The sequence below is a fragment of the Rhipicephalus microplus genome, chromosome 6, assembly GCF_043290135.1.
Source record: "Rhipicephalus microplus isolate Deutch F79 chromosome 6, USDA_Rmic, whole genome shotgun sequence".
In the NCBI taxonomy this organism is placed as follows: Eukaryota; Metazoa; Arthropoda; class Arachnida; order Ixodida; family Ixodidae; genus Rhipicephalus; species Rhipicephalus microplus.
Window position 1 is genome coordinate 31,499,809 of NC_134705.1, and position 26,359 is coordinate 31,526,167.

The 26,359-nt window shown below is 47.2% G+C and overlaps 1 protein-coding gene across 1 annotated transcript in view; it reads left to right on the forward strand.

Moving 5' to 3' along the window:
* Positions 1-26,359, forward strand: part of LOC119167688 (nuclear exosome regulator NRDE2) — a 370,836-nt gene that overhangs the window by 194,461 nt on the left and 150,016 nt on the right. The window contains exon 9 of the mRNA XM_037419210.2: positions 25,288-25,557. Within this exon, the coding sequence (XP_037275107.2) occupies positions 25,288-25,557 (270 nt within the window). The remainder of the gene's footprint in view (positions 1-25,287; positions 25,558-26,359) is intronic.

Consider the following 26,359-nt stretch of genomic DNA (forward strand, 5'->3'; position numbering starts at 1 on the left):
CTGTGAATGGTTTTGGCTGATGTAAGGTGCTGCTCTTGTGGAGAAATGGCTACTCCTGAGCGCTCCGACTTTCACGCACACTAGACTGTGTTAATGTTCACCCCGAATAACTTTAATCATCGCTGAACATGCCGAAGAAAAAGGAAAGCGGTAAACAAACGCTCTGCTCTTGGATGTGATAACACACGAAAGACACCAGACATTTTGTGCATTGCTTGGTGCTACTTAAAAACTTGGATTTTTGTGATGATGCAGCTAAATTTGACCTTTTTAAGATGTTTGTGTCCTCACTCACGGTGATTACAGGGCTGGGATTGTACTCTTCAAGCATAATATGTAAATAACTAAGTGAATTTATTAAGGCGAGAGCCTTAGATACCTCAATTAAAAATCACTGGGTCCTTATCCATTCACCCGAGACAAATCCAAGGCAAAGGCCATTTTCTTTTAGGAGCTTGCTCCTACATCTTGTGCCCTGTTCAGCGGCTGCCGGTGTGTACACCAGTATTGCCACTGTACACTCACGGGTCGCTGCTTCGGTCACCTCATCGATCATTTAAACAATGCTCACTATATGGTGCGCCACCACCCAAGGCGTTGGTTTTCGTTGGCCCACATGCTCGCCTCCTCGCGACTATGCCCACTTCGTCCTCGTCGCCTCATAAGCTCAGCAATACGTGACAAATTCATATGATGAGTGTTACACAAGGGTACTTATTTCCTCCGAACCCCCTCACCTGCCAGCTTTCAACCCCATTGAAGAATGCGTGATAGCTCCACCTTTGCCATTTGTGAGCGCTAGGCATTTGACTCACGGCAGCGATGCCAGCAGCCAGTGTGGCATAAAGTGACAGGTGGTTAATGTGCAAATCGACTTGGCCAGCACTGTGCAGTGGTGACCACGGAATGAGCCCGACCATGCTGCCTTTGACGTACACATCATGCGCCGGCTCATTAAGAAGACTTTGTACAGGAATGATCTCGCTAAGAAATGCCCCGTGCATCACCGAGTAAGCTCCTCTTACATCATCCACTTTGTGGATGTGGTGGTGACTTTTTTTTTTTCAGTCGATGTACTGATCCTACCCAGCCATTCCAGGACTGTCAGGAGGATTTTGGCGTGAGTGCAAACTCGTCTTGCATCGCAGCTGGGGGAGAGCACTGGTGTAGCTTCGGTGTGGGCAACTGCTGGTGTGGCTTGAAGGTGCCAAGTGGCTCTCTGCTGACGCCCATGCCCGCCATCTTTCACACCGCCCTTCGAGAGCTTGCTTCACCTATTGATGTTTCGCACTGCCTCCAAGATCGGAGGCAGTGCAAAGCTGATTTTGCATTGCTCTTGTGATCAGACCACCTTTGACCAAGTTAGGATGTCATGCAATGTCATCCTAACTTGGTCATGCAATCTGCGCACTGACAGCACTCACTTGATGTCTGCTCCCCGCGTCTGTGAAAGCACGCATTCGGTGCGCGGCGATAGCACAGACCCGAGCTAATGGGGGAGTTTCGACTCCCTCCCATGCCTAGCCGTGCGTAGCTGAGCCGTGTCTGGGGAAAAGGGAATCCTGCGAGTTGAGCCGACGCCGGGTGATTGGACCTTTAAGGTCCCCCGGCAGAAGCAACACACCCCTTTGGCCCTGGCTTCACGTATCCAGCGCCCCTGTACTGAACCACACAGGGGAAATCGGCGGTCGCTTTTTCCTATCCCTCTCTCTCTCCCTCTCTCTCTACATCTTCGTCTTTGCCATCACTTTTTATCTTTCCTGTCTTCTTGTTTCTTCCTTTTACTTCCGGTTTTCTTGGCAGCGAGGGTTAACCCTGTGCAAATAGCCCACCTTGGTCTAGGCGCATTGGGTTATAGTGGCCTTGCACGACTGGTGTCAGCACGTTTTTAGTATTTACAAACTTGTAGCGTCCCCTCGTTGGGCTCCATGGTGGGTGGTTGCCAACGCTGCTGAATAAAAAACGCCAGTCCTGCGCGGTAGGTACAGCACAGTCACAGCGAAAGCTAGAAGAGCGGCCTTTCAGAGCCTTTCAAAACACTATTGGGTAACTACAAGCACACTTGCTTGGTACCCTCTAGGGCATTTATAATAAACTTTTGGGCAGTAGGCCAGCATTTGCTATGCTATTTTTGTCATTCTTCTCAGAAGCGTGGTATCCGCTAAACGCTTGCTAGGAATTTTGTGCCAATTGTCCATGCAGTGGCTGACGACGATGAGGAATTATGACTGAAGTGAGTATGGGCCACAGTTAATAGGGAAACAAGAACAAGCTTTTGTAATGGGTTGGGGCATCGACTAGTTGCTCTTTCGCTGTTGTAAAACTTTTTTATAAATCGTATTAATGTGATTGCTTTCCCGACATCAAGCCTGCCTAAGGCAAGTTTGACAACAAGTCACAAGCACCGGAGAAGCTCAGTGGTAGAATACTGGGCTGGCACCCAGCGGACCCGGGTTCGAGCCCCACTGTGCCATTGGGGTGAGGTCATGCCTGCCAAAGGCAAGTTTGACAACAAGATACAAGCACCGGCGTAACTCAGTGGTAGAATACTTAGCTGGCACCCAGCAAACCCGAGTTCAAGCCCACTGTGTCATTGGTGCAAGGTTTTTTTCTAATTCAGGGCGATGTGGTTATGGACACCGGCGCCGGCGGCGGACAACATGCAACTGCGCATGACCCGTGTTGTGATATCATAACAGCTTTCGCTGTAAAATAAAACCGGCATGCATAGAGCATTATCCTTACTTATCAATCGTACCGGCTTGAAGCAGGTACGCACTGATGACATGAACTTTTTCAACAGGCCAATAGAAACATTTCCTCATTTTCATATCATCCACTGTGAGAAAACTGGAAAGCAAGCCAGGACTGTATCTCCTTTCGTAGTTGCTAGATGTCTTACCGAAACTCTTGGCGCTTGATACAATGTAACCAATATGGCTAGCAGAGACTTTCTCCTCGAAGTTTGAGACAAAGAACAATTTGAAAAGCTAGACCGGCTCTCAGCTTTCGGTGGCATACCGATCACTGTATGTAACACCACACAGATCAATAAACACAACTTGCAGAGTGGTATCTCACACGGACTTACTTGACCTGACCTAGACTGAACTCTTGGAGGGGTGGAAGAGCCAAAATATTGTCGCGGCGTGAAGACAGAGGTCGTATTTGAAGACGCTGAGAAAACAGCAGCGGGTTGGTCTTTTTATTAACTGCACGCGCGAAAGAGTTCCTCGTCTTTCTCGTTGTTGCGTTCTGCATAAAAGCATGCAGATGCGCGTATGCGCTGTCGCCTTCGTCTTTTTTGCGGGACGCACGTGACATTTGCCTCCCTCCAAAAATGGCACCGTCCCATTGCGCAGCCAAGGCGCTCTACTTATAAAAACGCACATATGCACCGGCATCCATAGGACAAACGAGAGTTAGCTGGACAAGTAGGGTTTCATCCGGATGACATGCACGATCTCGGGTTAGCGGTTTCGGCGACTGGAACTGCAATCGCCGTCAGGAATAACTTCGTAGCTGTTATCGTTCAATCGTCGGGTGACTCGATATGGGCCAAAGTATCATCGTAATAGCTTCTCTGAAAGTCCGCGACGACGCATTGGGATCCAGACCCATACCTTGTCGCCTGGTTTGTAGGTTACCAAATTATGTCATAGGTCGTACCGTTTTACATCATTGTGTTGCTGGTGACAAATACGCACGCGGGCTAGCTGTCGGGCTTCTTCGGCGCGCTGACCCAATTCTTCGGCGTCAGCGTGAGTGTCGTCACACTCGTGCGGCAGCATAGCGTCCAATGTTGTAGTGACTTCGGGCCCGTGTATTAAGCTAAACGGCGTCATTCCGGTAGTTTCCTGCCGGGCGGTATTATAGGCGAAGGTCAAATAAGGCAAGATTTCGTCCCAGTTCTTGTGTTCTGTGTCGACATACATGCAGAGCATGTCTGCGAGGGTCTTATTAAGCCGCTCTGTTAGTCCGTTCGTTTGTGGGTGGTACGCCGTTGTTCTCCGGTGAGCTGTACCGCTGAACCTGAGAACCGACTCCAAAAGTTCTGCCACGAACGCAGTTCCTTTATCTCTGATGAGAGCTGTTGGAGCACCGTGCCGAAGGACGACGTTTTCTATGGAGAAATGAGCCGCTTCTGCTGTTGTGGCCCTCGGCATGGCTTTAGTTTCTGCCTAGCGATATAAGTAGTCGGTGGCGACAATGATCCATCTGTTCCCTGTGGTAGAAGTTGGGAATGGGCCAGGAAATCCATTCCAATTTGGGCGAATGGCTTTGCTGGTACTTGAACGGAATGTAATAAGCCTGCCGGCCTGCCGGGTGGTGCTTTACGTCTTTGACAGTCGGCACATGTTTGGACGTGATGTTTCACAGCAGCAGGTAGGTTTGGCCAGTAGTAACTGTTTTGCATACGGGACAATGTTCGAGTGTAACCGAGATGCCCGGAGGTGACTTCGTCATGGCAGGCTTCGAGAATTTCTTTTCGCAATGATCAGGGACGACGAGCAAGTATGGGCGGCAGGTGGGAGAAAACTTTTTCTTGTATAGGACGTCATTCCTTAAACAAAAAGATGGCACTCCTCTCGCAAAAACTCGCGGCACGTCTTCACGTCGTCCTTCTAAGAAGTCGATAAGTGGAAGCAGGTCAGGGTTACTGCACTGCTCATGTGAAATAGTGGCCGCGTTGATGACTCCCGAGATTGCGGCGTCCTTAGACTCGTCATTAATAGCGGCAGGCTCGACGGGTGACCACGAGAGACAGTCTGCGTCGGTGTGCTTCTTGCCTGATTTATAAATAATGGTCATATCAGACCCCTGAAGCCGAAGGCTCCAGCGTGCTAAACGGCCGAATGGGTCTTTAAAGTTAGTGAGCCAGCAAAGTGAGTGGTGAATACTGACGACCTTGAATGAGCGGCCGTACAGATACGGTCGAAATTTGAGAACCGCCCAAACCATGGCGAGGCACTCTTTCTCGGTAGTCGAGTAGTTCTCTTCCGTGCGAGAAAGAGCTCTGCTGGCATAGGCTATCACTTTCTCGGAGTTATCTTGCCATTGTATCAGTACGGCGCACAGGGCTACATTGCTCGCGTCGGTGTGAAGTGCTGTTGGCGCTTCCTGGTCAATGTGCGCAAGAACCGGAGGTGTTTGGAGGCGTTGGTGTAATTCGTTGAACGCTGTTTGTTCCTTTTCGCTCCAAAGAAAGAGGACATTCTCTCGTGTGAGCCGCGTCAAAGGCGCCGCAATAGACGAAAAGTTGGCAATGAATCGTCGGTAATAAGCGCAGAGGCCTAAGAAGCGTCTCACTGCTCTTTTGTCATGCGGTGCGGAAAACTTTGCGACAGCGTCGATTTTGCCCGGGTCAGGTCGAACACCTTCGTGGCTGACCACGTGGCCTAAGAAGCAAAGTTCGCTAAAACTGAAATGGCACTTCTCTGGTTCTAAAACCAGGCCAGCCGAATGTATAGCTTGTAGAACTGCGAATAATTGACTTAGGTGTTCCTCGAATGTAGCTGAGAAGACGATAATGTCGTCTAGATAGACCAAGCATGTTTTCCACTTCAGTCCTGATAGCACAGTGTCCATTAAACACTGAAAAGTGGCTGGCGCTGAGCATAACCCGAATGGAAGCACTTTAAATTCATAAAGACCGTCGGGCGTCACGAAAGCAGTTTTCTCACGGTCTCTCTTGTCGACGTCTATTTGCCAATAGCCACTTCGCAGGTCCATCGATGAGAAATAGCGTGCATGCGCAGCTGATCAAGAGAGTCATCTATGCGTGGCAGTAGATAGACGTCTTTCTTCGTTACTTGGTTTAACTTGCGGTAATCTATACAGAAACGCAAGCTGCCATCTTTCTTTTTGACCAATGCCGCGGGGGATGCCCAGGGACTTTTCGAAGGCTGTATTATATCATCTTGGAGCATCTTCTGAACTTGCTTTTGGATCTCCTCACATTCTTTCAAAGCCAAACGGTATGGGTTTTGACGGATTGGTCTCATATTGTCTTCAACGATGATTCGGTGCCGGGTCAGTGGTGTTTCCTTGACTTTCGACGTGCACGAAAAACAATTTTTGAACTGGTGTATCAGCTCTAGTAGGCGCTGTTTATCCGAAGGTGACAGGGTTGAGCAAATGTTGACAGACAAAGGTGTCGAGGCTGGGATGGTCGCGTCGTCCGGTTGCAAAGCGAAGCAATCTCTGGCTTGTTCCACGTCGTCGTAGTAGGCAATCGCGGTGCCCTTCTGGATGTGACGACGCTCGTTGCTGAAGTTGGTGATGAGCACTTCTGCCCGCCCATCAATTAGTGCCAGAATGCCTCTCGCTATTGAAACACCTTGCGTAAGCAATAGCATGTCTATTCGCTCTGCTATCACCTCATGGCACGGCCGTTCACATAACACCGACACAAGGCAGCAAGATCTCGGCAGGAGCAGCACATCATCGGCTACACGTAAACATTGCAGTTGTTCTTCAGTGGTGGCATCGACTTAAGGATGGGCGGAAAAGGTGACGATACGTTCTGGAATGTTGATGACAGCACCGTACTCTCGCAGAAAATCCATACCCAAAATCAATTCTTTACAACAATCCGGTAAAATGACAAAAGTGGCGACAAAGCTCGAATCACCGATTACGAGCCGAGCGGTTCATTTACCGGTTGGCATCATTAGCTGTCCACCAGCACTCCTTATTCTCGGCCCACTCCATGGCGTCTTGACCTTCTTAAGGCGGTTGGCGAGCTCTTGTCTCATAATAGAGAAGTCAGCACCAGTGTCAACCAGTGCTGTTACGTAGTGTCTGTCTATAATAACGCTGAGGTCAGCACGTACAAATTCATTGGCATTAGTACTCGTGGTTGTCGTCGTCTTCGTCATCACCGTTGTCATGTCGTCTTTGTGTAGAGGCGAGGGGGTCTTTTTGGTGTCTCGGCGATTGGCAACCTTGCCCCCGGAGGTCGCGGCAGTTAGTTTCCCTGGCACAGGCTTGGGGAGCGGTTTCTGACGGCGTCAACGTATCTTTGGCGATTCGGGGAATTCTGACCTCGTGCAGGAGAGGGAGACTGCCAGCGACGACTTGGTGAAGACGCTTGGTTGGCCGGCAGGTGATCAGCTCCTTGGTTTCGAGGATCTTCAAAATAAAAATGAAGCGGGCCGAGAAAAGTTTCCAAACCGGGCTTCTCGATGAGGGCAGTAGCGCGAGATGTGGCCTGGTTCGCCGCAGTGAAAACAAAGGGGTCGACGGTCGGCAGTGCGCCACAAGTTGGTCCGACGTACTAGTGGTCGCCGCACAGGTTCCCGCTGCCACCACGGCAAGATAACGGGCCGTGGCTGAAAGGGTGCTTCTTCTGGGGCAGGCGGATGACGGCGGACGGCATCAGCATAGGTCAGTGGACGTGGTTCGGATGGTGGCACCGGTGATGGAAAGGCTTGCCGTAGTTCCTGGCGCACGATTTCTGCAACAGAAGCAACTGGGGGCTCGGTAGACGGAAGGCCGAGGGCCCGCAGCTCTTCCCGCAGGATTTGCCTAATCATTTGCCGTAAAAAGTTTTCAGAAACCGCAGCGTTTTGAGCGGCGGCACCAACAGGCATTTGGTCGGGCAGGCGGTCAAAGTGGCGGCACAGTGCCGGAACGCCCGCTCAATGACAGTCGCCTCTTTGATGAATTCATCCACTGTTGTTGGCGGATTTCGTACAAGGCCGGCGAAAAGCGGTTCCTTAACTCCCCGCATCAGGTGACGAACTTTCCTTGCCTCGGGCATGTCAGGGTCAGCGCAATGAAATAGGCGGGTCATATCCTCAGCAAACTTGGCGACGCTTTCGTTCGGCTTTTGCATGCGGGCTTCAATGATCTGTTGTACGAGATCCCGTCGGTCCGCACTCAGGAACGTCTCGAGAAGCTTTTGGCGAAAATTGTCCCAGGTTCGGAAAGTAGGCTCCCTGTTCTCGTACCATGTGCAAGCGCTATTTTCCATTGCGAAGTAGGGACGGCCAAGTTTCTCTTGCACGCTTCAACGATTCACCACAGCGGTCCGCTCGAACTGGTCGAGCCAGTCCTCGACATCTTCATACGGTTCTCCACGGAAGACTTCGGGAACACGAGGAGTCTCAAAAGTTACCTCGTAAGGATGAGTCGTCTGGGCCGGAGGAAGGTTCACAGATGAAGGGGCCGCCATGTTGGTAACAGGAGATGCCGTCAAGAGTTGTGGACTTAGGCCTAATAGGCACCGGCTTAATCGGTGTACTGGAGTCGTAACAAGATGTTGAGGCTGCAGACTAGGTGTACGGTCCCGAACAACGCTTTCTTGCATCAGGTTGCAGGCCCCAGCACCTCCACCAGTGTAGCGACGTGAAGACAGAAGTAGTATTTGAAGACGCTGAGAAAACAGCAGCGGCTCGATTTTTTTATTAACCGCGTGTGCGAGAGAGTTCCTCGTCTTTCTTGTTGTTGCGTTCTGCATAAAAGCGTGCAGATGCGTGTTTGCGCTGTCGCCTTCGTCTTTTTCGCGGGACGCACGTGACAATATGACCAGTGTTCAGATAATTATCATCAGAAGAGACAACAAGGAAACACTAACGAAACACCTAATACTCACGTTTGCTTCCAGTAAATTGCCAGAAGCCATTCAAACAGAGTACGTGAAGACCTCTCTCAGGCCATACATGCCAAACCCCCGTCATTGCTTCTAATGTCAGAGGTATGGTCATGGCTCTAAAAGATGTCATGGTCGCCAAACCTGTGCATAACGTGGAATCCTGGGCCTTGTGTCTGAGATCTGCAAAGAGCAGCCGCACTGTGTAAACTGTGACAGAAACCATGAAGAATATTCACATTCCTGTCCATACTGGAAGAAAGAAAAGCAGATAATAACGCTGAAGGTGAAAGAAAACATTTCTTTTAAGGAAGCAAGGAAAAGGGTTTCGCCATTTTATGGCCCAACATATGCTGATGCGGCGCGTCAGGGGGCACCTCCGCACCAGCCCTCGCCACTTTCTCGGGTCGCGCATACCGAGGCGGCGGTTGTGGCACCTGCGCCCAAGTCGGCTGTAGTGCAGACTACTCCGCCTACTCTCACACACAAACCGGAGACTCCAGGGTCCTCAGGTCTCAAGTCCTCGCCTCACCAGGCGAGGCCCAGAATTCGAACAACCAGCTATCACATGCGGGCATCCAATGTCTCGGAGGAGGCAATGGATACGTTCGTACCCTCGGTGCTGAAAGAGCAGTGTGACTCCTTAGAGCGCGTCAAGAAAACAAAAAATAGATAACGAGGCTTGATGACGGCCCTGTTACTTGAATTCAAACTCCCTGCCTAAATAGCCACTCGCTCTTTGTACACACAGCACTAGTTTACTTTCACCATGAACACTCAAATTATACAATGGAACGTCAGGGGCCCTCTCAGGAACCTTTACGATGTCCAAGAACTTTTTCATGAACACTCACCAAAAGTGCTGTGTGTATAAGAAACACACTTAAATCTAAAACACACCAATTTTCTACGTAAATACGCTATTTTCCGAAAGGACCGTCATGATGCTGTGACATCATCCGGAGGTGTTGCCATCATAGTGAATCAAGGGATTGCATGCACACAATTTCAACTCCAAACATCTCTTGAGGCAGTGGCTGTTCAAGCTGTGCTTTTCGACCAACTGATCACAATTTACACTCTTTACGTACCTCCGAGCTATCACCTGCAAAAGCATGACTTACAGTCCTTAATCAGTGAACTTCCGCAACCTTTTGTTCTCTTTGAAGACTTGAATGCGCATAGCAGGCTATGGGGGTACTTTCGTTGGGACGCTCGAGGTCGACTGATCGAACAGTTTCTTCTTTCTTCCTGCGCGTGTCTTCTGAATCGGAAAGAACCAACCTATTATAAGCTTGCCAACAATACCTATCCCTCCATAGACTTAGGCATAGTATCTCCATCACTTGTGCCTCTACTTCACTGGAAAGTCATCACTAATAGCTACAAAAGGGACCATTTTCCCGTAGTTTTGAGCGCACCAACATCAACTGAATGCCTGCCACAGGTTCCCTAATGGCTATTAAGCAAAGCCAACTGGGAACAGTTTTATACCATCACTCATATAAGTTGGCGCGACATATGTACTTTAAGAATTGATGCTGCTGTCAACTACTTCACAGCGTTTTTGATTGATGCAGCAACAAAATGCATCCCAGAAACGAATGGACACCCTGGAAAACGACGTGTGCCATGGTGGAACTCTGAGTGAAGAAATGCCTGCAAGCAGCAAAACAAAGCATGGAGGTTGCTTCGGAACTCACCGACAGCCAAAAATCTTGTCATCTTGTAGAAAATAAAGTGTCAGGCCTGGAGAACGCGTCGGCAGGCCAGAAGAGAAAGTTGGCAGAAGTTTTTATCAGGGATTAATTCATATACACAGGAGGCTAAAGTCTAGAAAATGGTTGGTAGGGTAGGAGGAAAACAAGTACACACACTCCCACTCGTAAACACAGAGTGACACCTTGGAAGATCAGACGAACTTTCTCGGCGCACACTTTGAACGGGTGTCCAGCTCGTCACACTATACTGATGCTTTCCAAGAATACAGAACAAAAATAGAAAAGTGAAAACTTGAACACAAATCTACAAAATACGAGGCGTACAACCAAGCTTTCAGCTTAGCTGAGCTCCAAACATCACTGGACTCCTGCAGTGATTCCGCTCCAGGTTCTGACCGTGTGGTGTATGAAATCTTAAAAAACCTACAGATTGAAATGCAAAAAAACTTACTTTGTACAATGCTATTTGGTTCTCTGGTGCTATTTCTACTTCCTGGAAAGAGGTTATCATTGTTCCCATTTGGAACTAGGCAAGGACCCTTCTTCAGTTTCGAGTTATAGGCCTATTGCGCTTACAAGCTGCCTGTGCAAACTTTTAGAAAAGTTATAAACTGCGGACTTATACATTTCCTTGAAACAAACAATTTGCTCGACCATTTCCAGTGCGGGGTTCGAGAGGATAGGTCGACCACCTACCACCTTGTTTATATCGAAGCACAGATTAGAGATGCTTTCGTCCACAAGCAATACTTTCTTTCTATGTTCCTCAACATCGAAAGGGCATATGATTCAACATGGCGCTTTGGAATATTATGAGACATGTCCCACCTTGGCGTGCTTGGCAGCATGTTCACCATAATCGAAAGTTACTTGTCAAATCGGACATTCTGTGTTCGAGTGGGCAGCATTCTTTCCCAAACATTTGTCCAAGAAACAGGTGTGTCGCAAGGTGCTGTACTCAGTTGCGCACTTTTTATTATCAAAATGAGTTTTTTACATTTGTCCATTCTTCGTAATATGTTTTACTGCACATATGTTGATGACGTCCAGCTTTGTTTCAAGTCTTCTAATCTGGCCACGTTTCAGCGGCAGGTTCAGCTTGCTTTGAACAATGTCTCCAATTGGGCAGAAGAAAACGGGTTCCGGCTGAATGCATGAAAAAGCATGTGCGTCTTGTTCTCCAGGAAGAGAGGCATTGATTCCGAACCTGATATTCAACTGCATGAACAACGTCTTGCTGTTAATACTGAACATAAATTCTTAGGCCTAACATTACACATTAAGCTAAGTTTTATACCACACATCAAGTATTTAAAGAAGTTCATAAAAGCCAAAACGTTCTAAAAGTGTTGTCACGCGCTACATGGGGAAGTGACATGAAGTGTTCAATGAATTTGTATAAAAGCCTTTTACAAACCCGCCTAGACTACGGGGCAATAGCATATCAGTCTGAGACACCTACTGCCCTAAAATGCTTGATCCTGTTCATCATCTAGGCATCTGCATCTCTACGGGTGCTTTTTGCACTAGCCCTGAGGAAAGCCTGTACGTGGAATCGAACGAATGGTCGCTCCATCTACAGAGATGTTACATGCCTTTTAAATATTATCTTAATGTAAACACAGACAAGGATCACCCATCACATTCCACAAAAATGACATGTCAAGGCTTGCTGTGTTTGAGAAACGGCCTTTTATGAGACAGCCCTACTCACTTCGTGTGAGGGGCCTAGCGAAGGAAGCCGGTGTGCCACTTGAACACCGTTTGATGGCTACCTCAGCATGCCTGCCACCGTGATAGTGGTAGGCGATAAATTGCGACGTGTCTTTCTTGGAGATTACGAAGCACACGCCAATTGCACATATTCACACATACTTCCTAGAACTACAACAAAAATACACATGTCCCGAGTTCTTTACGGATGCTTCAAAGTCCAACACTTCTGTGTCGTATGCAGCCGTCGGCCATACTTTTTGGAAGCCGGCGTTCTGCACTCTGATATAAGCATTTTCACTGGCGAAGCTTATCTTATTTTTATTTTGTTACATACTGCCAGCCTTCCATGAAGGCCTTAGGCAGGAGTGGGTATAAATAACAACAGAAGTTCGGAAAAAAAGAAGATAAAAAAAGAAGTACATAAAGTAATATATTGTGAAATAGTGACATCAAAAAATATGCAAAAACAACTAGATCAAATAAACTTTGTGGAAGTAAGCGCTCACAAAGCCCAAACGACCCATAACACAATAACCCACATAGCATAGAGCCCATACAAGCACTGATCCCGTACCCACATAGCACAGAAAAAAAGTTTCAGTACTCATTGAAACATGGCAAAACAAGGAAGTACACGACGTCACATTACGCCCACCAAGTGCTGCAGCCCCTACAGCGCCATATCTTTTATCGCATGCATAAAAGAATCAATCTTATGTAGTGCTACCACATCAGAAGGTAAGGCGTTTCATTCGACGATTGTCCGTGGAAAAAAAGAGTACAAAAAAGTGTTGATGCTGCACTTCAGCTCGGCCACCTTTTTCATGTGATAAGACCAAGTTAAGCAGCTAATGGCGGGTGCTACGAGTTGAGATGGATAAACCTGTAATATTTTGTAATAAAATAAATAAAAAAAGCTTCAACTTGTCGTGGTAGCGCCTTGTTTCAAGATGCTCTAGTCCTGCTTTCAGTAGGAGGTGCGACGAGGATGTTTTCTAATTATAATTGTTGTATATTAACCTAGCAGATTTTCTTTGGACACCCTCCAGTTTCCGTTTATTAGAGGCTGTCCAGGGATTCCAGGCTGCCGCAGCATACTTCAATATAGGCCTAAGAAACGTCTTGTAGGCTAATAATTTTATTTCTGGTGTTGAATGACCCCGCGTGCGCTGAAGGTATCCTATTGGTCTGTTGGCTTTTTTAGCAGTAAACACTACATGTTCATTCCAGCACAAATCAGTGGTTATGATTTCTTCTAGATACTTATAACTGTGCACAAAACATAATGGCTGGTTATTGATGAAATACGTGATTTTGAGTAGTTGCTTCTTGCGGGTTATGGCCATTGCTACTGTTTTTTTTGCTATTGACTGTCATATGCCGTGTACTACACCAGTTCGCAATTGTACTTAATGCTCTATTTAGTAGCACTTGATCATTAGGACTAGATACTTCTTGGTATATTATGCAGTCTAGTCGTGTGCGAACAGCTGAATTTGTACGCCTATGTCCTGAACGATATCATTGATGAATAGCAGGAAAAATAAAGGACCAAGAACAGAGTCCTGAGGAACACCAGATGCCATCGGAGCTGAAGGAGAAGTCGTGCCATCAATGATTACACATTGTCTCCTTGACGAGAGGTACGCAGTAATCCAGGCCACAAGGTGGTGATTTTTGAGAATTGGCTTCAATTTGTGTATGAGCTTGGAGTGGGATACCCAATCAAAGGCTTTTTCGAAGTCTAGAAATATTATACCTACCTGATTATGTCTGTCTAATGCTAAAGAAAGGTCATGCATTTTTAAGACTAGTTAAGTAACTATAGACACCACTCTACGGAGTCCGTGTTGCCGATCATCAATCAAATTATTGCTCTAAACAAAGGCAGATATGTGCTTGAATATAATATGTTCAAGCAGCTTCACTGAAGTGCATAAAATTTATATAGGCCTGTATGACGAAGGTGATGAGTGGTCTACTGATTTTGGTGTGGGGACAATTTTAGCGAATCTCCAGCCATCTAGAAGTTCCGCACAAATGAATGATTTACGATATAGGAAAGTTAAATACTTGGCGCACCATTCAGCATATCGCACGAGGAAAGCATTTGATATTTCATCAATACCAGGAGATTTCTTGGTATCTAAATTAAGAAGCAATGTCAGGACCCCCTCCTCACTAACAAGTATATCTTCAATTGGCGGTATTTCTTCGACAAGTGAAACTTTTGGAACACTGGCATTATCTTGAGTGCAGACAGAACAAAATTACGTGTCAAGTATTTGAGCTACTTCAACATTGTCGTCGAGTATTGCATCATCGCCTGATAGACGAGGCACCTATTTTTTTCGGTGACAAGTATTGCCAGAACTTATCAGGGGATGAAAGGAGAAAGCTCTTTAGTCTCACGTTTTGGAAATGCTCTTTTGCTTTTTTGATGCCATTTCCCAGCGTAACGCTGAGCTCGGTAATCTTTGCTGCGTTAGCACATGTTGGATGACGTTTATACCTAGCTCTCGCCTTCTTAAGTTTCCGCCCCATACGAAAAAGGTTCTTCGTCAACCAAGGGTTACAGCTGCGCACAAGCTTTCATTTTTTGGGTACAAACTGCGTAATGCATCGAAAAACTAATTCCTTAAAAAAATGCCACATTTGTTTAACGGAGTAATCAGTTGATTCGTACAGAGTGTTAAAATCGGATAACGAAGTACCAAGGAAATCCAGTACATCGACGCCACTAGCATGTGAAAACAATGGTATTACATTTTCTTTTATTTTTTGTTTCGAAGAAAACTGCAGTTATAAAGTTAACGATACAATCTCATGATCAGATATGCCATCGAAAATATCTATTCTTAGATGTCTCTTTAACAGCTCATTGGAGACAAGAAAAAAGTCCAAAATAGACTCTGTGCTTTGCTGGGTGCGTGTGGGTAATTTAACTCATTGGGCTAAATTGTGCAAGATGACAAGGTCAACGAATAGTTGAAACGTGTCAGTAAGAGCTTCTGGGAAATAATCTGACCAGTTAATTGCTGGTAAGTTTGAATTCCCCACGAGCAACAGCTTGCGGGAATGAATCATGTTCAAACACAAGAACTCGTTGAGGTTTTCAGCAAAGAAACTATCCGAGCTTGGGGGACGATATATTCCCAATACAACCAGGTTGTATTCTTTAAGGAATATCTTAAGCACAACACTCTCAATTCCTGGCACATTAGGTAACCTGGACACTCGCATCGATTCTTTGAGTAAAATAGCAACTCCTCTTTCCCTACCATCTTGGTCATTGTGGTAAATTATAAAGCCATTGGTGTTAACTCATGGTCACTGATGTTTTGATGTAGCCAGGTTTTCGTTACAACTATGATATGCAGATTATGCGCTGTGATAATACTTTCGAAGTCAGCTAATTTCTTGAGAATGCTACGAGCGTTTATATTTAGGCAGCGGATGCTTTTTTTGTAACACCCACCAGTTCATCAATTGCACCTGGGCCTACTCACGCTTCGAACATCAAAAGCTGAGGAAGACTTCTTATTGGTAAGGATAGGAACCCTTTGATTATTGCTACTATCCCATCGAAACAGGGTGCCATTGATGTTTATCTTGTCATATATCATTTTAACTTTCTTTCCTTCACTTCTTTCCTTCTCAGCACTATCCCACAACTGCTCGCACAGTGTTCCAGTGGCAGTAGAAAAATCTTCGCTGAGGGAAACATTGTGGCCTTTAAGCTTGTAGCAATTTCTTAAAACATTTGTCTTTTCACTGCAGTCAATGAACTTTAGGACAACCGGCCATGACCTGTTTGCTTGTGTGCGTCCTAGTCTGTGGATTCGCTCAACAGATGTTACTTTAACATTGAGTTTTTTTGCAAACAAATCATCAATCACACTAGCGAAAAGCGATTGTGGCATTTCACTCCCTTCCTCAAGAAGACCAAATACAAAAAGATTATTACGACGGCTTCTGTCTTCTAGATCAACGAGTTTCATTTCCAAGTTACGGATAGTTTTTCCGGGGCCCGCGATTTTGGTACCGAATTCTTTAAGCGTTGATGTAGATGCTTCAAGTTGTTGCAATTTGGATTCATTTATGTTCAGCCTATTTTGCAACAGCTCTTGGCACTCGAGAAGCTGCTGAAGAAGCTCGTTGATGTTGGGTACAGAATTTGATTCAATATTCCCACAAAGCATCCACTGTGAAAAAAGAATGTCCTTTGCATGTGAAGAAAACCCACAGACACTATAGGGGCACACCAGCTGGAGCAAGCAACGGTCATCACACCTTATAGATGCATATTTGTTACTAAACTGCATAAAAAACAGAAAAGGGTTCATGGTGGTGTTGACGGGGGACCATCTGACGTGCCTACTGAAAGAATCCCACCAGAGTTGTCCTCTTAAGTAGGCTGTTGACGATGTCGTAGGGGGCGGTAGTATCTAGTCAGATGACTTAAGCTTGTGTTCGAGTGCTTGTGCGCACTCTCTGAAGTGGTGTGCAGGAAAGACTAAACACACTGAATCACTGCCTGCCTTCATCATTCTTGTCGTTTCGAGAAAGAAAGTCTGCATAAAAAGCAGAAAAGGGTTCATGGTGGTGTTGATGGGGAATCATGTGACGTGCCTACTAAAAGAATCTCAGCAGAGTTGTCCTCTTAAGTAGGCTGCCGACGATGCCATAGGGGGCGGTGGTATCCAGTCAGATGACTCAAGCTTGTGTTCGAGTGCTTGTGCGCGTTCTCCGAAATGGTGTACAGGAAAGACGGAACACACGGAATCACCGCCTGCCTCAATAATCCGCGTCGTTCCGAGAAAGAAAGTCTGCATGGTGGTGTTGATGGGGAACCATGTGACGTGCCTACTGAAAGAATCCCAGCAGAGTTGTCCTCTTAAGGAGGCTGCCGATTATGTCGTAGGGGGCGGTGGTATCCAGTCAGATGACTCAAGCTTGTGTTCGAGTGCTTGTGCGCACTTTCCGAAGTGGTGTGCAGAAAAGACGGAAGACACGGAATCACCGCCTGCCTTGATCATCCCCATCGTTCCGAGAAAGAAAGTCTGCATAAAAAGAAGAAAAGGGTTCATGGTGGTGTTGATGGCGAACTATGTGACGTGCCTACTGAAAGAATCCCAGCAGAGTTGTCCTCTTAAGTAGGCTGCCAACAATGTCGTAGGAGGCGGTGGTATCCAGTCAGATGACTCATGCTTGTGCACACTCTCTGAAGTGGTGTGCAGGAAAGACGAAACACACGGAATCACCGCCTGCCTTGATCATCCCCGTCGTTCCGAGAAAGAAAGTCTGCATAAGAGCAGAAAAGGGTTCATGATGGTGTTGACGGGGGACCAGCTGACGTGCCCACTTGCGACACTTGTGGCCGTTAAACACAAAAACAAATAAAAATATAGAAGGCAATAATATATACAGATTTCTCAAGTGTAGTATAAGCTCTGAAAACTCCTAAAAAGCTAAAAAAACCTGTCCTTGTCTCGCTTTATTTGCTCTTATGCACAGTCTACTCATCCAAGCAGCATGTTATATTCTGCAGGGTGCCAAGACACCGCGAAATACAAGAAAACGTTCTGGTGGACCAGCTAGCTATATCCACCAACAAAATGGCTACCAATACGTCAATGCCAATTCCTGCCCTCGAATTGAAATTTTTTATAAAACGAAAGCTCAGGGGTTATTGGGAGAACACATGGGACACACACACAGGTAATAAATTGCATGTCATCAAGTTGCAACTTGGTCATTGGCTGCCAGTATCAAAATCACGCCACACAGAAACACACGGAATCACCTTGTAATACTTACAATGTTGAGAACAGGACATACACACACTACACATTCATTTCTTTTGTCTGGTGGCGATGCGCCTTTGTGTGATAGATGTGGAGAAGCACTCATCGTACTTCACATTCTAATCCAGTGTAAAGAATTAGACACGCTGAGAAGACAACACTTTTCCTTACTCTACCGACAACAGATACCACTTCATCCTGCAATGTTCGTCAGTAGGGAACCACTTTTCTTGCATAAATCATTGTTGGCTTTTTAGAGAGACGTCTGCACTTTTCACGTCATATACTCGGGCATTCCATAGCACGACGTCTCCATAGAGGTCTCCGCTGCGGGTGCTACACTGAACAAAGCACTTGCCTGACGGCCCTTGGAAGCAAGAGTGTGACCAATCGAGGCACTTGTGGTAATGCCATACTTGCCCACCATCGTTTTTATTATCACGAATTTTTGTCATCCATTAACACCACACACTTTTTACGGCATGGTCATGATTTTATTACTTGTATGTTTTTACTCACCTTAGCACAAGGACTTTTAAGGCTCTTATACAGCCGCTTGTTACAATCATTGTCCATACCTCTAGTACCATTGAGTGGCGCTTTTTGGCCATGGAATGGCTCTTGCGCCACAAAACATCATCATTATCACTTGATGTCTGCTCTATGGATGTATTAGTAGTTTGTTTTTACTGCTGTAGGCATCCCAAGTGCAATGTTTTTAACAAGCAACGTTAGATACAGGCAGTTAGTATTGCAATCTACAAATCGTAGTTAGGCTGGAATCTATTCAATAAAGATGCAATTTAGAGATTGATTATGATGCGTGATGTGCCACGATTCTGCTTATAACGTGGAAGCATAATGCTACGTAGCTGACATATCAGGGGTCAGAAGACGACAACGAGGAAGTGGTCTGTCGGTGTGCGTGCTGTCTTCCATCTTAGTTGACGCTATATGCATCAGTTTTAATATAGATTCTATATAGACACGCCTTGTGTCATTTTTACGTAACAATATAATGAGCAATAATGCCCCACACAAAGTACTATTAATGAAGCTGTATGAATGAAGCTATCAATGAATGCCGAAAATAAACAAAATGGGAAAAACTTATGCCAATTGGAATTATGGAAGAGTCGTTTTAAGTTTCCAATTCAGTAGGCCTTTTCGCGGGTATGTGAGCATTTTCCTGGGTCATTAAAGTCAACTTGGCTTTATGTGCCTCTCAGTGTGCCTCTCCTGTGAACGCAGATTGAAACAGGGTTATCATGCATGATATTTCTGCAACGAGGCGCTCATACGCCAGCTCGCTGGAAACAAAGCCAGCCAATGCTTCCGCAAGTAGACGACACTCCACCGGTGCTCTGGCTTCCTATAACGCATTGCGGCCGCCATAGGGGGCACGCGGGAATATCTGGAAGGGGCCATGGCAAGGCTAAACCTGAGTGTAGTGAAAAAGAGGTGCCTCAGCGGCATTTCTCGGCGTCTCAGGGGCATCGCCATCAGCATAAGCTCGCGCTTGCTGCGCTTGGACGGACGCTGCTGGCTGCTTCGCCTTCTGTGTTCTGCTCTGCAAATAAATCCCGTTACAAGAGGTGGAGTCTGTTGGGTTTCGACCACCCTGGATCTTCGAAATCCCATTTTATGGTCCATTATGTCTACTGACGCAAGCCCCGCTCCAACTCCTCCACCGGCACCGCCTACTGTCCTCTTCACCGGTTCTCTGCATCTGCAAGATCCCCTGTTTTCTCAGGCACAGAAGACAAGGACGATGACTGGATTTCTATGTACGAGCGAGTGAGTACTTACAACAAATGAGATGATGCTGCCAAGTTGGCCTACGTCTTCTTCTACCTGTCGGACGTGGCCAAGCTCTGGTTCATAAGCCATGAAGCGGAACTCCCCACGTGGTCTGTCTTCAAAAAAAGCCTCACAGAAGTTTTCGGACGGCCTGAGGTACGCAAACGCCGTGCCTAACAATGCTTGCATACTCGGTCCCAGCAGCTTGGTGAGAATTTCACAAGCTATATTGAGGACGTTCTGCACCTTTGCAAGCGAGTCAACGAGTCGATGTCTGAAGAGCTTAAGATCAAGCACATCATGAAGAGCATTGAAGACGACACTTTCCAAATGTTGCTTTCTAAAAGTCCTCGCACTGTCGTAGAACTGACCGAGTTATGCCAGAGTTTTGACGAGTTGCGCAGGCAACGTCTTTCCACCCGACGTCCCTCGGTGCTTGACGGCTCTTTGTCCAGCCTGTCCACCCTTGGTATAGGAGAAGACCATGCCCCTTTTCTCTCCAAGATCCAAGAGTTCATCTGTACCGAGGTCGTTCGTCAACTCTCTTTGATGTCCTGTGTACCCGATCAACCACGCAGATTGACGTCTACACTCCGCAACTTCATTCAAGACCAGGTCGCACAAGTTGTTCCTCCCGTCCGTGAACTGCCGCCAGTCGTCACACCTCTCACGTACGCAGAGGCCCTTGCTCGACCTCGACAGCCTGTGTTCCAGCCAGCGCCTATGCATTCGCGACCGCCCTTTTCGCCGCCGACCTATTCACCGCCGCCTGTGCCGATACCACCTCGGCCGCAGTTTTCTGCCCCCCAGCCGCAAGTCGGCGTCTACTCCGACCAATGGCGGACCTACGACAATCGTCCGATATGTTTTGCGTGTGGTGGTGTTGGCCACGTGGCGCGTTATTGTTGTCCTCGCCAGGCTGCTTCGAACATTCGACGAATGCCCTCTTTCGACCCTCGGTTTTTTTTCTATGCCTTCAAGCCCTCCTTCCTCTTCCTTTCCCCCTGATCGTCAACTCGGCCCCACCCACCGCGCCCCATCTCCACGTTCACGTTCGCCTTCCCCTATGTGTCGCCGTTCCAGACCCATCAATCAGGAAAACTAACTGCCGCAGTTACCGAGGCACGAACTGCGTCCCCGTCGCCATGCACAAGTTCTGGCCCCTGTCCAGCTAACGTCATTGAAGTGTCAGTCGATGGTGTTGTCGTCATGGTGCTTGTCGACACCGGAGCCGCTACATCCGTCCTTTCTGTCCACCTGTGCCGCAAACTCCGCAAAGTACTGATGCCATTATCCGGTCTCTCTCTTAGAACGGCTAACGCACAAAGTGTAACACCTCTCGCAGCCTGTACCACACGAGTCGTCATCGAAGGGATTGTGTATATCATCGAATTCGTAGTGCTACCCTCGTGTTCCCATGACATGATACTCGGCTGGGACTTCCTTGCGAATAATAATGCCGTCATTGACTGCTGTCGCGCTGAACTTGATCTGTCTGCACTTCCTGATGTTGATGCTGTCGAAGCCTCCCTGCTGTATTATAAACTGTCTGTTTTTGATGACACCTCTGTACCACCGCGCTCTTCTCTGCTGGTGACTCGTGTGACGCTATTTCCGACGGTGATTTTCTATTTACGCCCTCTGCCCTGTTCACTCAACGCAAATGTTCTCCACTGCCCGGTGCTCTGCTTACTCTCCACCATGGCGTCACCAAGATGCTCGTGTACAAAATGCTAGAAGGGCCCTTACCTTTATTCCATGGTGAATGTCTTGGTCACGTGCATCCGATCGAGGCCCGTCACATTTTGACGCTTCGTCTATTTTACTTTCTACAGACCTCAGCGCACTCATTTCTGACTCTGTTGTTTACCAGTCACTCCTTGACGCTTTCCACCACTCCATCAATGTCGCAATGTCTTCATCAGAATAAAGGCAGTTGGTCAACTTGCTGCGAAAGTTTCGCACTTCTTTTGACAGCCATGCTTCTGGCCTCAGTCGCACATCGAACATATCTCACAAAATTGACACAGGAAGCCATACGCGTCTACGGCAGCGTACCTACCGAGTCTCGGTGTTGGAGCGCCGTGTTATTGACGACCAGGTTGCTGATATGCTTCAGCGGGGTATTGTACAGCCTTCTAACAGTCCCTGGGCGTCACCGGTCATTCTTGTTAAGAAGAAGGATGGCTCCATTCGGTTTTGTGTCGACTACCGGCGCCTAAACAAGATCACCCGTGAGGACGTTTACCCGTTATCGCGAATAGACGACGCCCTTGACTGTTTGCAGGGAGCAGAATACTTCTATTCACTGGATTTACGATCTGGATACTGGCAAGTTTCTATGAAAGCATCTGACCGACCAAAAACAGCATTTGTCACACCTGATGGATTATACGAATTTGCCGTTATGCCTTTCGGCCTTTGTAATGCTCCAGCCACTTTTGAAAGAATGATGGACACTATTTTACGAGGCCTCAAGTGGAACACATGTTTATGCTACCTCGAAGACGTAGTTGTCTTTTACACTGATCTCGACACTCATTTAAATCGTCTCGAGCACGTTCTCACACACCTCACCGACGCCGGCCTTCAACTCAACCTCAAAAAGTGTCGTTTTGGTGCCCAGAAGCTCACCATTCTTGGCCAGAGTGTATCGCGGGACAGCATACTTCCCGACCCTGCCAAGCTTCAAGCAGTCGCCGATTTTCTGAAGCCAAAGAACCTAAAGTAACTTAGAAGTTTTGTCAGCTTCTCGTCATACTTCCTACGCTTTATTCAAAATTTTGCTTCCACTTTTTCACCTGATCAGCAGCATGCGACAATGCGTTCACCAAATTACGCCGCCTGCTAATTTCACCACCCATCCTCCACCACTACTATCCTGCCGCTCTCACGAAGGTTCATACTGATGCCAGCGATGTTGGACTTGGCGCTGTGCTCGCGCAACGAAAGGCAGGGTTTGATGAATATGTCGTCGCCTATGCAAGCCGAACTCTGACGAAAGCCGAGGCTAACTACTTCGTGACAGAGAAAGAGTGTTTAGCTATTATTTGGGCGCTTGGAAAATTTCGCCCCTACATGTATGGTCACGCATTCGAGGTCATCACTGACCCCACGCCCTTTGTTGGCTATCCACACTTAAGGACCCTTCCGGACGACTTGCTCGCTGGGCGCTCAAACTTCAGGAGTACGACATCCGCGTTATTTACAGATCTGGTCGTAAGCATACGGACGCCGACGCCTTTTCTCGCTCACCCATATTGGATGAAGGTGTTTGCCTTTCTTTCCTCGAGCCTGCACTTGCGCCATCCGCCTTGTGCAACAGGACTGTGGAACAGCGAAAGGATCCCTGGATCAGTGGCCTGATAAGGGTTCTTTCTGATCCTTTCACTCCTTCGCCGTCTCGCGCTCTCCGCCGCCAGGCTAGCAACTTTCGCCTAAGGGATAATCTTCTTTATCGACGCAACTATCTTTCCTATGGTTGCAAGTGTCTCCTTGTGATACCCCGCCATCTTCGAGCTGTTATCTGCAAAGCTTTTCACGCTGACCCACAGTGTGCCCATGCAGGCCTCTTCAAGACATACGCTAGGCTTCAACTCAGATTTTATTGGCGTGGCATGTATAACTACGTGCGGAAATTAATTCGCTCGTGTGCTCAGTGCCAACAACGAAAGGTACCTCCCGGGCAAGTCTACCCGTCACAACCTCTTCCTTGTCCTAGTTGACCTTTTGATCGCGTTGGCTTTGACATTTACGGACCCCTACTATCAACTCTAGCTGGTAATCGCTGGATTAATTTTGCGATAGACCATCTGACACGCTACGCTGAAACAGCCGCGCTGCCGACTGCCACAGCCCGTGACGTTGGAACGCTTCTGTTGCGACGTTTCGTTCTGCGTCATGGTGCCTCTCGCGAGCTCTTAAGGAACAGAAGCCGTGCCTTCCTTTCTCACGCCTTGAAGGCATTACTCAACGAATGCCGAATCGTGCACCGCACACGTACAGCATACCACCTTCAAACGAATGGCATGACGGAGCGCTTCAACCATACTCTTGACAATATGCTGTTGAAATAGGTCGCCTCTGATCATTCGAATTGGCACCAAGTTCTCCCGTTCGTCACCTATGCGTATAATACAGCCGTACAAGCTACTACTGGGTTTTGGCCGTATTTTTCTCTATACGGATGAGAACCTTCCAATACAGTAGACACTATTCTTCCATATAAACCTGATGAGTTAGAAAGTACAACTCTGTCCGAAGCTGCCCGACATGCTGAAGAATGCCGCCAGCTCGCCCGCTCTTTTTCTATCGAGGACCAGTGGCAGCAGCAATCCCGCCAGCCTGAGGTCCGTTCGGCTCCAAACTTTCCACCTGGTTCATCAATACGGCTTCGGGCATCAGCTACTGCACCTGGCCGCTCCGCAAAACTTTTTCCCAAATACCTCGGGCCATACCGCGTTATAGAGCAAATGTCACTCGTGAACTATATCGTGGAGCCCATCATCCCATCAACAGACCTACGCTACCGCAGCCGCGACACTGTCCACGTCTCTCGCCTCAAGCTATACTATGACCCGTAAGTCGTTTCTTCTCCTGAATCCGCCAGGATGGCGCCTTTTTCTGTGGAGGGCAATTGTTGTGAAGAGCAGAGTGTCTCTTGCAGAGCAGAGTGTGTCTTGTTATGAGATTTTACTACTATCAAAAAATATTGTGTACAATGGTGTCATTGCAGCGTACTGCATACGATAGTTGAGCTCTTTTTTAGGGCATGCTTTTGTTTAATGGAATCTCGCAACACATTTTCAAGTTACTATTGAAGGACCTCGGTATTGGACGTAAGAAGGGAAATTGATCAAAGACGTCTTTCTTTTGTTAGACTTGATCTCTTGAAGGCAACAGACAGTGAAACCAAGGAAAGTATAGGGGACATTATTTGTCGTCTTTAACTGTGAAACATAATATGCACGTGAAGAAACTAATGTGGACGAAAACAGAATTTGCTGCTCCGGGGCTACAACCTTAGGACAATGCATCCCCACTTTATTTCTTTGAGTTTCTAATGCATTTAATACATTACTACAGATAATGTCTCCTATATTTTCCTTGGTCTGTCGATTACAAGAGAGATACTGATGTTGGCCACGAGAATATGTTGCTTGGCTGCTGACCCGAAGTTCACGCGTCTGACTCTATCCATGACCCTGCACACTGCGATGTCATTGCCCACTAAAAAACACCATAGTTAAAATTTCTGGAAGCTGCTACTATGGTGCGCCTCATAATTGCACATAAAAATTTTGGTAATATTAATATTTGAACATAATTTAATGCAGCGCACGACTACGCAGACACAAGAGAAGAAGGGGGACAAACAATGTTGAAATATGTTCAAGTACTGTCACCAACTGGCCCAGCTTTCAGTCCTTGGTATAATTATTTCTTCTAATGATGATTTGTGCACTAGGCTTGCTATCCTGCCATGCTTGAACAGGATGAAGTGTCGCAAGTGTGATTCACTCTAGATGGTACTCAACAAGTAGTCCCCAAGCACATGTGGCACCAGCTACCAGTTAGCTTTATGATACTGTGTAGCCATATATATCCATAGAAGATTGCTGAGAGTGGCATCATCTTGGTTTTCCAGAGGTGGCGCGCCAGTATGGAGTGTTTCTCTGCCAGGCTGGCCTGTGGGAGCGGGCAGTGGCGACTTTCCAGGCCCTGGCAGAGCTGAGCTTGTGCTGTCCCTCGCAGCTGAGGGAGGGCCCCCTGAACGAGGCCCTGGCCCTGCTGGAGCCATTCTGGGACAGCGGTGCCGCTCGCTTTGGGGACCGAGGTGCCCGGGGCTGGGACCATCTCATGCGACTCAGTGGGCAAGCTGCTTTGGAAGTGGCCACGGCGCGGCATGGCACTGAAGGTCTGTTGCAAAATGCCTCCTGTAGGACAGATGGGCCACTTGCGAATAGCACCCAGAGTCCTTCAATACTTTCACTCGTCATGAAGCTTCCGGGAAAGCTTTATATAGGCACAGGAGCAGCCACTGGGAGTGCCCTCGCTCTTGTGCATGCATCGGAGCATCACTGGCGCTACAGTTTTACGGCACACATCGAAACTGCAAGATGTGAATAAATGTTCAGTAACATTGAAAGTTGAGGGAGTTGGTGTTAGTTCATGATTACTTATGAAGCAGCGCATAGAGACAAGAAACAAAACGAACGAAAGGCTTCCCTTTTGTTCCTTTTGTGCCTTGTCTCCATGCTCTGCTTCATAAGTAATCATGAATAAATCACACGTGAATGTTGATGATTTCGCTAGAGTGGTATTACCTTCGAAAAAATTCCGGAAAGGTCTAATGCAGTGCAATTTAGCATTGAATGAGGCCTTGTAGCTAGAAACTTTGTGGCAACAAACTTATGCTGCCCCTGCTGTGTGATGTACTACTGCTATGAAAGCATGTCTTTTTTTCATTCCTCTTAAGCACCTAACCACAATTTGTGGATAATCCAGAGTCCTTGAACAACTGTTGCGGATGTTGATGCATCCGAGAAGCACAGTCGTCACAAGTCTTGACTGTGCATATGAAATCTTTTAGGCTATACACCTGATGTTTGATTATGGAGGTACCTTAAAATAGCTTTGTATTTATCGAACCGACAGTCAGCTTAAATGAATTATTGCTTTGAAGGATGCGATTGACAAGGATTAGGGGAGCCTTCATG